The 13,279-nt window shown below is 39.2% G+C and overlaps 1 protein-coding gene across 1 annotated transcript in view; it reads left to right on the top strand.

Annotated features, from left to right (window-relative positions):
- Positions 1-3,477: 3,477 nt before the first annotated feature.
- LOC137607019 (glutamate receptor ionotropic, kainate 5-like) overlaps positions 3,478-13,279 on the top strand; it is a 74,613-nt gene continuing 64,811 nt past the window's right edge. The window contains exon 1 of the mRNA XM_068332425.1: positions 3,478-3,586. Within this exon, the coding sequence (XP_068188526.1) occupies positions 3,478-3,586 (109 nt within the window). The remainder of the gene's footprint in view (positions 3,587-13,279) is intronic.

Here is a 13,279-nt window from a genome sequence, read left to right as displayed (position 1 = left end):
CATAGCAATGCAAACAATTCTATGATGCTAGAATAAACTTGTAGTTTAATTCCCCTTATAGTGCGGAATATACGGCTTTATTAAGCTTGATGTATCCTACAACAACTAAAGGAGATGGTGATGGATTTCAAAATCAAAATTCTGCACAAATGACTTGTACTGTCATTTTGTGTTGTGTCCTTAGGCAAGACAATCCACCCACCTGGCTTCCATTGCCCACACATTGGTATATGAATGTATAATTGACACTCTCTCCCAGGACAGCTGTGACTACATATGTAGTTTACTACAACAGGTGTGATTCTTGAGAGAATAAATAGTGGATTTCAAGTGAAAAGTGAAAATCCAATCTATTATTATTATTCTTTTTGTTGTTGTCATTATTATTATTATTATTATTATTATTATTATTATTATTATTATTATTATTATTATTATTATTAGCATTAGCATTAGCATTAGCATTAGCATTAGCATTATCAGGGTGTGATTTGTGTTAAAAAAAACAAAACAAAGGGGTTGATGAATTTTTTTGTCACGAAAAGAAAGCAATCAACAGGCCTAATTCTGTTTTTGGTTAAATGTAGGTCCTATTACCCTAAATTCCTAACAGTTAGATATTCACAAATTTAAAAAGATATGAAACATTTATTTTCTGTACCAGCCATGATGTGAAATTTGACTTAATTAGGCTTCAGGACCATGTATAAGGGCCGATCATGTGAACATGGCAAGAGTATTTAGCTCTAGGTGAACAGTGTGTAAAACGTAACATTAACACCCCACAGATTTCACATCATGTCAAGAGTAACTCAGCAAATATCAGAGTAAGTTTGCTCTGATGTCAAACATGTGACCTTTTGCACTGCGTCATCTGCAGCTATTTGTTCTTCTTTTATACACATCTCTGCGAACTTCTGAGTGGGGAATGAACACATAATGTATGAAATGTATTTGTGTGCATGGAGACTTTCGCGAACATAAAGACTGCTGAAAATTCGGGTCAAGTTGCAAGTTAGAGGCAGCAATGTAGGTTATAGGCTATTTGTCAGAAAACTGTTACAACCTGCCTGTTATTTAATTAAAATAAAAATATGATGGGGTAGTCCCACTGAATAGAAAAAAATAATTTTATCTCTAGCAGAGGTAGAGATAAAAAAAAATAAAAAAATAAAAATTGGGGGTGGGGGATCCCCTCCAAATAAATCACACCATGATTATAATAGTCAAACCCTCCTGAAACCCAAAGATTAAAAAAATAAAAAATAAAAATAAATAAAATTACGGTGGATAAAGCGGTAATTAGACGATGGATGGATGAATAATGTAGTACTTTTTAAAGAGAAAAAAATAGCTCAAAGTGTTAGCGTAACCCATTTGAAGTGGATGTGTTCATACAACACCCAGTGAGACGAAGAGGAATGCACCGTATCTCAGTGTTTACCTCCTAGCAGGGCCTCCAGAGACTTGGCTAATCCTGGACAAGCTTTTTGGAGTCATTTTAAAATGAGTCTTTATCTTCAGTTGTTTTGCTGTGACACTCCTTTCCTGTGAAGCTGCAGAAACTTTTTGAGGACTTTGAGGTGCTTTCCATTAGCATGGGAGTGAACAGATAATGACTCGAGTAAATGTTCTAGTCAAATTCCCTCAGTGACAACTCATTCATCTTAAAAACAGACACCACGACTGCCCAACTTCTAACAGGAACAGTCCCCGTACTTCTCCTACTCCTATTGTCCTTCATTCCTCATCTCTCAGCAGTTTCTCTCTCACTCTGCTCATCCAGATTGTCCCGATCAGCTCTAGCCATTTTAAATTCCATCTAACGGGAATTGGAATCTCATTTATATTCATGTGGGATACCTCATTGGCAAGACAGCGATAAACATTCACCGTGGGTTGAGTTCAACAAATCAAGAAGCGTTGTTGGAAGGTTTAGAGGAACATAACTGTCCACGCAGAGATGAACAGACGACGCAAAATGGGATTGAACAGCAGTAGATATTAGTTGGCGCACTGTGCTCTTAGGTTTGCTGCTCTGAGAGCTTGAATTCAAGCTCAAACTCATACACACTTATCTGCTAATGTGAAAATCTTGCTCGACTCATTCTAATCTACTTTGATTTGAACTTGTTTTGCCATGGCCCTTTACTCAGCCATTTCAATTCTGTTTTTGTCTCTGCGACATGTCACAGCCTATCTATTCATTCTCATATTTTCTTTCACTGTTTCTTTCCTCTGTCGTCTTCTCCTTCTCTTGCCTCTTCTTCCTGCTACTGTCTCGATTTCACACATTATCACTGGTTCAGTTCGCTTTTCATTTTCTCTATTCCCCCCCTCAGACTCCCCCAAGCTAAAGCTGGCTAATTTTCAATAGACACCTTTACAACCAAACAGGAACAAGAACTTCCTCCAAATAATAGCATCCAAAAATTGCTAATTTTCTTTGTTTTGCATCTCTTTCTGTTTCACACTCATATTTGTAGATATCTGAAGTGACATCTGTGCTTTAGCTCTCATATTTCTCCACATCTGTAGTGGTTTCTTTCCAATTATTTTCTGCACTGAATTAGGTTAACTAACAAATTGCCTGAATCCTGTGTCTGTTCCTCCCCCAGCCATCTTCACCTTTGTCCCTTTTTCTCCCAGCAATCTCTTGTTAGTGCCTGTATTTTTTCCACAAAAGCCTGGTTGTTTGAAACTGTTTGCTCCTGACTTTGAGTCAGGAGCAAAATTTGATTTTCTCAATCAACTCAATCAACTTTTATTTATATAGCACTTAATCATATCAGAAGACATTTCAGAGTGCTTTACAGATACAGATTCTTCCCTTTGAACTTTTCAAAATAATTTAAAAATTTAATAGTGTGAAACACAATAGCAAAAATATAACCAGAACCACAGACTGCAACATCCCGCGACACCCATGAATTCAAAATTTTACCTTGACCTACTTGCATACGTCACAGATCAAAGCGAGTGCTCTGACTTACTATCATTGATCAAAGCACTAGATTTGGTCTGTGATCTTTCTCACACTGGCCTTCTCCCTCGTCTTTCTATCTTATCTGGTTCCTGAGTGTACAAAAGATTAACTTTGACCATGGCCTTTCTCAAGGTCAAAGCATCATTTAATTTTCATCCCCATTTGCCGCCGAGTAATGTGCTTTTTGTTTCATATTTCTGTCTGCGAAGGTTGTGAAGATATTTGGTTATTTGATATTTGAATCTCATGTGTTCACAATTGTTTAAAATATTTATGTAGCAGCACTTATACCATGGCATACCAATGGTCAGCAGTGACATTTGTATGTCTACACTTTTCACTTTTTTTTTTTTTTTTTATTTGGAAATGACCAGGTGAAGCTTTTGAATTTTGTCATTGTTATCCTGAGACAATGTGGTAATGATTCCTCCTGTCCTGCAGGTGGCGGTCCAGGCAGCCAGTAGACCATTCTCCATGAGGAGCAGTGGAAGATGCCGGCTCTGCCAGCACTGCTGCTGTCGATTTACATTGTCGACCTGCTGCTGACCATGGCACCACTCTCCTTCAGCCAGGCCAACACGCTCTCTGCCCTCCGGATGGGTGAGTACCATACCGTAACCATGGCGACACGGTTTCTCTGTTTTTGGCTTTCCTAAAACTTTCTGATTGGAAAATTTAAAACTTCACATTGCTTTTAATTGTTGATACACAATGGTTGTGTGTGGCTCTCTGGAGTTTGCCCCTCCTCACGCCCTATATACCAGCTGGGACAGGCTCCGCCTCCCCGCGACCCACCACAGCGGATGTAGCGGTCAGGAAAATGAATGAATGAATGAGTATTTAATGATGAACACGAACTGATAGATTCATAAGTGAATGGCTGCTCAATCACCGAGCCACAAATGCATTGATGCCTTGCTCACATATAACCATTACTTTAATTGTCCCTCTTGGGGAAATTCTTTTTACACATCACACTTCACATGTACATATATGTGTTAATTAACACACACAGCTGTTATAGGCCCCTGAACACAACACACACTAGGGGCCTGTAGGCATGCAGTTAGTAAAGAGAGTATATCAACACATTATCACATCAATCAGTTCATTCATTCATTCATTCATTCATTCATTCATTCATTCATTCATTTATTTTTTATTTATTTTTTTATCTTTGTTACTTATTTACTTTGACTGTTTATGTAATTGTTGGTGGTAATTAACTGATTTCCATTAATGTTATTTAAAGAATGGGATTAAAGAACTAATTACGCTGGAGTAACTTTTATTTGCATGTATTTTGTTTTTGTATTTTCATTTGAAATCCACTATTGGTGGAAACAATAGAGGCCTATTAATGTTTATCTTCATTTTGAGCTAGATTCCTTCACTAATTACCCATAATCCTAATCTTCTCTTGCTCCTGTTGGGATGCCTTAACAGAAAAATTGACTCTTCCCACTGCTGTGTTTTACTGCTCCTCCTCATTATTGCTCTCTGTCTTGCGCCTCCTTGTCATTTAGTATCTCCCTTCACTGACAACCACTGTCTCTGTTTGCCATCTTGTTCCCTCTCAAGCTATTGCCAAGCTTTGTTTGCCATTTTACGAGCCCCCCGAGGCCTCACTCTGTCTCTTCTTGCTTGAAGTTTCCATTTCTTTTTCTACTTTATGCCTGGTGTTTTTCCCGATTCCCAGGTTGTATCATTTGTAGACACAAAAAAGCTCCAGAAATCAGATAAAGGAGCATCTCTTCTATGATTGACGGCAAGTCCTGAGGTCTAAACTACTTTATAAACCTCTTACGTCCTTTCGTTTCAGCATCTTGCAAAGGAACATTAACTGCAATAAAAGCGGTGACCTAACATTGCACGTTAAAGTTCAGCTCTCTGCTCACAGCAAATCTTTTTTCTTGTACATCTGTTAGCCCTGATTGCAAAAAGTTCAAATATCCCCTGCTTTCATCATGTGTACTTTGGCACTCTTTGAAACCTCTTGTGAAAACTTGGTAGCCTCACTGTGTGTAATGGCTCATCTTCAATGTTTAATATTTTTTTTGTGTCTTTTCAATTTCAATTTCAATTTTCTGCCATGACATAGAAAGTCATTATAAATCCATTGTCCCAGGTTCAATGGCCCAAATACAATTATTATTTTTTTCAGATAAGTGGCTGAAGATGAGACAATTACATTCATCTCATTCTCAAGAAGAATAATGGATGATTAGAATGAATAGAAACCAGCATCATATTGTGGGGGATATTAATGATGTATTAATAAAGCTATTGTGTAGTTTTGGAGAATATATCTCTCTTCAGGAGGATTATATTTTCTACAAATCACACATACTGCATCTGCCCATTGTAATCACTATAAAAGGTCAAAACACTTCAGTCAACAATGTCCAAGAATTATTTTACATCAGTTTTTTTCAATAAAATCTGAATAAAACATAATCATGGAAGATCCATTTACATTACACTCTGTATGAATATTTCCAACAGGGCAAAATTAGCTCACTTTCTCATGTAGACAAGTTAACAATCAAGTTGCTAGTTATATCCATTTTGAAGTGGGTCAGCATGAAAAAAAAGTTATCTTCCTTTCTGCAGTTTCTAAAAAATTAAAAGAAATCCAACCTGGTTTAAGTTAATCCAGAAATGATTGTTGGCTGTTTAGATGCATATTTCATTTTTGTCTTCAGGTGCGTGAAAATCTAATTTAGTTCTAATTTAGAAGAGAAGAAGAAGAATACATTCAGCTATACCAGAATTTACAAGTTTCATGATTCAATACCAGGGGAATTTTATTTATTTATTTTTGTAATTCAAGGACATTGACGGTGGAGAGCTGCCAATGTAGCCGCAAGAGGACACAAGCCAGTGTCTTATTGTGCCGGTCCCAAGCCCGGATAAATACAGAGGGTTGCGTCAGGAAGGGCATCCGGTGTAAAACTTTTGCCAAATCAAAGATGCGAATCAAACCTATGACTTCCATACCGGATCGGTCGAGGCCCGGGTTAACAACGACCGCCATCGGCGCTGTTGACCTACAGGGCGCCGGTGAAAATTGGATTACTGTTGGTCAAAGAAGGAGAGGAGGAAAGTGCGTTCGCTCGAAGAAAGAGAAGAGGAACACCAAGAGTATAGGACTAAGATTAGGGACGTTGAATGTTGGAACTATGACAGGAAAAGGTAGAGAGTTGGTTGACATGATGCAGAGAAGGAAGGTAGACATACTATGTGTACAGGAGACCAGGTGGAAAGGTAGCAAGGCTAGAAGTTTAGGAGCAGGGTTCAAGTTGTTCTATCATGGTGTAGATGGGAAGAGAAATGGAGTACGAGTTATCTTGAAGGAGGAGTTTGTTAGGAATGTCCTGGAGGTAAAAAGAGTGTCGGATAGAGCGATGAGTCTTAAGCTAGATATAGAAGGTGTGATGTTCAATGTTGTTAGTGGGTATGCTCCACAGGTAGGATGTGAGCTGGAGGAGAAGGAGAAATTCTGGTCGGACTTTGATGAAGTGATGGAGAGCATGCCTACAAATGAGAGAGTTGTCATTGGAGCAGACTTCAATGGACATGTTGGTGCAGGAAACAGAGGTGATGAGGCTGTAATGGGCAGGTTTGGTATCCAGGAGAGGAACGCAGAAGGACAGATGGTAGTTGACTTTGCAAAAAGGATGGAAATGGCTGTAGTGAATACTTTCTTCCAGAAGAGATAGGAACATAGAGTGACCTATAAGAGTGGCGGTAGGAGCACACAGGTAGACTACATCTTGTGTAGACGGTGTAACCTGAAAGAGATCAGTGACTGCAAAGTAGTGGTAGGGGAGAGTGTAGCCAAACAGCATAGGATGGTGGTGTGTAGGATGACTCTGGTGGTGAGGAAGATGAAGAGGGCAAAGGCAGAGCAGAAGACGAAATGGTGGAAGCTGAAAAAGGAAGAGTGTTGCATGACTTTTAGGATTGAGTTAAGACAGGCTCTGGGTGGACAGGAGGTGCTTCCAGATGACTGGACAACTACAGCTAATGTGATCAGGGAGACAGGTAAGAGAGTACTTGGTGTGTCATCTGGAAGGAAAGTAGATAAGGAGACTTGGTGGTGGAATGAGGAGGTACAGGAGTGTATACAGAGAAAGAGGTTAGCCAAGAGGAAGTGGGACACTGACAGGACTGAGGAGAGTAGACAGGAGTACAGGGAGATGCAGCGTAAAGTGAAGGTAGAGGTAGCAAAGGCCAAACAAGAAGCTTATGATGACTTGTATGCTAGGTTGGACAGTAAGGAGGGAGAGACTGATCTATACCGTTTGGCAAGACAGAGAGTCAGAGATGGGAAGGACGTGCAGCAGGTTAGGGTGATTAAGGATAGGGATGGAAGTCTATTGACAGGTGCTAGTGGTGTGATGGGAAAATGGAAAGAGTACTTTGAAGAGTTGGTGAACGTGGAAAATGAGAGAGAACAAAGACTAGAAGAGGTGACTGTTGTGGACCAGGATGTAGCAAAGATTAGTCAGGAAGAAGTGAGGAGGGCATTGAAGAGGATGAAGAGTGGAAAGGCAGTCGGTCCTGATATACCTGTAGAGGTTTGGAAGTGTCTAGGAGAGGTGGCGGTAGAGTTTCTGACTGGGTTGTTCAACAGGATGTTAGATAGTGAGAAGATGCCTGAGGAATGGAGGAGAAGTGTGCTGGTGCCCATTTTTGAGAACAAGGGAGATGTGCAGAGTTGTGGCAACTACAGAGGAGTAAAGCTGATGAGCCATACAATGAAGTTATGGGAGAGAGTAGTGGAAGCTAGACTAAGGGCAGAAGTGAACATTTGTGAGCAGCAGTATGGTTTCATGCCAAAAAAGAGTACTACAGATACATTATTTGCTTTGAGGATGTTGATAGAGAAGTACAGAGAAGGCCAGAGGGAGCTGCATTGTGTTTTTGTAGATCTGGAGAAAGCTTATGACAGGGTGCCCAGAGAGGAACTGTGGTATTGTATGAGGAAGTCTGGAGTGGCAGAGAAGTATGTTAGAGCGGTGCAGGACATGTATGAGGACTGTAAGACAGTGGTGAGGTGTGCTGTAGGTGTGACAGAGGAGTTCAAGGTGGAGGTGGGACTGCATCAGGGATCAGCTCTGAGCCCCTTCTTGTTCGCTATGGTGATGGACAGGCTGACAGACGAGGTTAGACAGGAATCTCCATGGACTATGATGTTTGCAGATGACATTGTGATCTGTAGTGAGAGCAGGGAACAGGTGGAGGAGAAGCTAGAGAGGTGGATGTTTGTCCTGGAAAGGAGAGGAATGAAGGTTAGCCGCAATAAGACAGAGTACATGTGTGTGAATGAGAGGGACCCAAGTGGAATAGTGAGGTTAGAGGGAGAAGAGATCAAGAAGGTGGAGGATTTTAAGTACTTAGGGTCAACAGTCCAGAGCAATGGAGAGTGTGGAAAAGAGGTGAAGAAGCGTGTACAGGCAGGATGGAACGGGTGGAGGAAAGTGTCAGGTGTGATGTGTGATAGAAGAGTTTCAGCTAAAATGAAAGGAAAGGTGTACAAAACTGTGGTGAGACCAGCGATGTTGTTTGGCCTAGAGACAGTGTCACTGAATAAAAGACAGGAGACAGAGCTGGAGGTAGCAGAGATGAAGATGCTGAGGTTCTCTCTGGGAGTGACCAGGAAGGATAGGATCAGGAATGAGTACATCAGAGGGACAGCACATGTTAGAGGTTTTGGAGATAAAGTCAGAGAGGCCAGACTGAGATGGTTTGGACATGTCCAGAGGAGAGATAGTGAATATATTGGTAGAAGGATGCTGAGTTTTGAACTGCCAGGCAGGATGCCTAGAGGAAGACCAAAGAGGAGGTTTATGGATGTAGTGAAAGAGGACATGAAGGTAGTTGGTGTGAGAGAAGAGGATTCAAAGGACAGGGCTAGATGGAGGAAATTGATTCGCTGTGGCGACCCCTGAAGGGAAAAGCCGAAAGGAAAAGAAGAAGAAGAAGAAGAAGACGGTGGAGAGCTGCCAATAGTATAATGATGGTACAGTTTGTTCATTAATAGATACGGCTGCACAGTTTTATAGGTTGTTATGGTAACCAAACATCAGGCAACCATCAGAGGGCACATGAATTCATGACATTTTCGTAGTGCACCTACTAATTGAACAAAAATAGAAAAATTACCCACTTGTTTCATTTGAGGTTTCCATATTTTTGATAATCTCTGTGAACCATTATAGTGTAACATAGCTTGGAGCACAGCCTTAACAATGGAACAAAACAAGGATAAATGTCTTACTTGTTGTACAACAAGTAAGATAAATTTCCCAGTTTGGGATAAATAAAGTATATCTATCTATCTAGAACTTCATGCAGAACTGAACTACCATCTTGCATCACTTCAGTGTTCTGAAGGGCTGTATCATTGCAAACACAATAAAAGACTGAGGAAGTTTTTTAGATCTCAGGAAACCCTTGATTATACAAGTCAGAGTGAATATAACCCTTGATTTTACCTGCTTCAGATTCAACTGTTGAGGTTCAAATGTACAGTACATGCAAGTGGAGTTTCAACCTGCAGAACAGCAAGAAGTTATTTTAGTCCTGATGCTTGGTTAAACACTGTTCATTGACAAATGTCATTCATTTAAGGAAGTCAAAGCTACACAAATTTAAGCTTTTTCACCATTTATCCTCCTTGTTTTGTTTGGATGAGTCCACATGGACAAAATTTCTTATGTCAATATTTGATTCGTGTTTGCATTATTTTGAATTGAAAGTATATATTGCCATGAGAAAATATTAATAACATTGGCCACTTTTTGCTTGTTTGCCTTTTCAACATTCATGATGAAAAACAATATAAAGTTGAATACTCTATTATAAATTGTAATGAGAAAAGCTGGTCACAGCCAGATTTAAAGACGATTCATGATGCCAAAAACATTTTGGTGAGGAGCCAAAATGATTTTGATTGTAATTCAGCAAAACCACTAGCGATAAAGGCTTACACTCATAGATGATTTTTTTTCATTAACTAGTCCACATTATAATCAGGCCTGATCTATATCAGGCCTGATTATAAGGCCTGATTGTGGTCCTATATGAGCTAATGCACTGATTAAATTTGGGGTGGCAGTGGCTACGGTGGAAGAGCAGGTCGTCCAATGATCCTGGGATTGTCTCCCCCCCCACGTCCACCGATGGCGCTTGCTGTTGTGTGTGAATGTTCAGGTGATGGTCAGAGAGGCTATTGTCACAGATTGGCTGGCACACCTCCATCGGTCTGCCCCACGGCATATGGTTTACTGTCAACAAGCATGAATGAGGAGCGAATGAATAATGGAGCCACTTTGAGTGTTCACAAAAAAGAACAATATAAATCAAAAACCATTATTATTATTATTGTTATTAAATACCTAGTAACATTAACACATGTTATGTGCAAAAATGTTATCAACAATGCAAATCAATTCAGGTTATCAGTTTGTTAAAGAAAAAAATATGTCCATTGAAATAGGTTTCAAAAGGGACACTGAGAGTTTAGTTTAGAGAGTTTGTTCATATATCCATTTTACTGTGTACAGTATATTATAACATGGACCAATTCAAAGTAGATATTGTGGACAAAGGTCTGACACTGAGCTTCAGCCTCCTCTAAACTGATTGTTCACACACAAACACAAATGGTGGCTTCTTGATGTTAATGTCATAAAAACAGGTAAATGGACTTTAAAGTTCTTTACACAAGCCACTACTTATCCATTCATAGACGCAGGCATGTACAAGCACACACAGGCACACACAGGCACACACACACGCACACACACACGCACACACACACACACACACACACACACACACACACACACACACACACACACATATGGTGCCTGCTATTAGTGATAACCGTTGACACAAACACTCACGGACCACTGGAGCAACACAATCCAAATTGGTGCTCAGCATCTTGAGCCCAAGGACACATTGACATGCAAACAGCAGGGGGCAGGGACCGAACAACTCAATAAATGGACAGAACTTCTGCCTTCTGAACCACAGTTGGCAATTGCACGCCCTAAGTGAACCAATCAACATACAACTTAAATTCATGTCTGTCCATAATCATATTTTTGGTGATTGTAGTGATTTTGTGATGAGAAACTTGCTGCTTTTATTTAAAATACTATTTTGCATTGGAATACAGAAGACTGATAGACATTTGTCTCATGGAGGATCAACGTTCAGTGTCAGAAAACCATTGAGCTTGAAGAAAACAATCAAATTCCTTGTACAAAGATATATGCTCACATGTTTGGTAAACAAAGCTCATCAAGAAAGAACACGAAGAAGTTCAATTCCAAAACACATATGCCTCTGATCGTGTTAAGGTCGATGTCATTAGAAGATATGACCACAATGCTCCCTTCTGAGTTGAACGACCAGAGAAGTGTTTTTTGCAGTTGACCATTGATCACATTATCTCTGTACCCTGTTCTGAATCCGTGTGACATTTTTGATATGAGTTGGAGTTGATTTACAGCCAAATGTATGATTTGAGATCATGGTAAATAATTTGTACGTGGAGTTCCACAGTCATGTGGACAGAGAGATGAATAACGCAATAATATAATGCCCATTGTTACAGTGATCTGAGCTGCAATTGGTTTCCAAAAAAATGTGTCATCTTTGTGATTATTCATACTTTCTCAAGAAACTTATAATAAACCTACTCTATAACTCACTTTAATGTATAATGTGTTGTTGACATTCCAGGCTTACCTTTTAAGGTATAAAAATCTGACATTCAAATTGTATTAAATATCTTGATGTGGCGTTCTGTAAAATTTATCTTTTAAGCAGAAAAGAATAAAGTCCTCAGTATCACAGTCAAATCTAATCAATTTAGCTTCTTTAGACAAATTTCTATCAATAGATACCATTGACAGAACAAAGGAATGTAATGGTTTTGTTTTTAAATATTATCATGGATCATTTAAAGTCCCTTCAAATTATTATTGAAGCTATAAATACGTTTGTGAGTTAGTATTTATGCAATTGTTCTTTTTGCAAATGAACGAGTGGATCAGTCCTGAATGTATGGTATCAACAGCTGGCCAGATCAACAAAGGAAGCCTTTATGTCTAAACAATTTAAAGTCAGACAGAAACTTTGCCTAGAAATTATAGTTACAAAATCAGATAAGTCAATTATTTCTGTGCTGTGTCTTTTGCAAGGAAAGAACTCAAAAGATGTCATCAAAACAATCAAAACAATCAAATGCCAAGATTGACTCAAGTCTAATTACCAATCACATACATTTTATAAATAGGTTAATCACTGTCGCGCTGGGAAGAGACCTAGTTGAGACCAGAAACAGGCACTGTAATTAGAACAACTTAATGGTTAAGCTGCAGGTTTCCAGCCTGGCCTCCACATTGGCTCATAGGTCAGTAAATTATTGTCAAATGCCGACAAGTGTTCAGAGAAATGGATGTCAGAACAGAAGCTAATGGCTGTTTGTCAGATGGTAACTGGACAATAGAGACAGTAAACAATTGCAGATGAAGTTTCCCACTTATGATGTTCTAAACTTGATTTTAATGAGTTTTTTGCGATGACACCGTCTCTGCGAAACTGTAATGCGACACAGCAGTGCTTTGCCCTATCTGTTGTTTTGTTTTTTCTAAATTTTACTCTTTTTTATTCTTATGGTTAAGCCAAAGTTCTTACTACAAGTCTGGACTAAACAAGGAATCAAGGTTTGGAGTTTTTCCTGTGTAACGGTAGCAATTACTGCATCACCAGTAAGCAGCATATGTCTGATGAGAGCCTTACAAACATTTACTCTTATCTTATCCGAACCCAGGTTAAAGAGTCTGTGATTTGATGTGTAGGTAGATACTGTACCTTCTGATGTGGTCCCAAACGCATGATGCAGGAGCAGAGGGAAGTAAAGGCAGGACAATGCAGTGAGCTGTACCCACCAACATATCCAGTAGTGCTTGCCGTGGTTAGGATTGCATTATGTTGATTTGTTCATTTATTGTACAAAAATGTGCCTGAATAAAATGTTGTAGATTGTTGTTTTTTCTATTAGGATGAGAAATCAAGTGCGTAAATACTGCACAGAAGGACATTAATTCAACAACATCACTTCTCCAGTATTTTTACTAAATATTTATTTTCATAAATTATTTCATCTTGTGTGCTCAGTCATTATGGAGGATTCAATAATTGATGTTGATCATTAAATATCTCCAAACCAAAGAGAAGAGAGGATGTAGAAAGTTTTGTTTGTCACCA

The sequence above is a fragment of the Antennarius striatus genome, chromosome 14, assembly GCF_040054535.1.
Source record: "Antennarius striatus isolate MH-2024 chromosome 14, ASM4005453v1, whole genome shotgun sequence".
Classification (NCBI taxonomy): Eukaryota; Metazoa; Chordata; class Actinopteri; order Lophiiformes; family Antennariidae; genus Antennarius; species Antennarius striatus.
The sequence above is the reverse complement of the archived record's forward strand: the minus strand, read 5'-3'. Positions and strand labels throughout refer to the sequence as shown.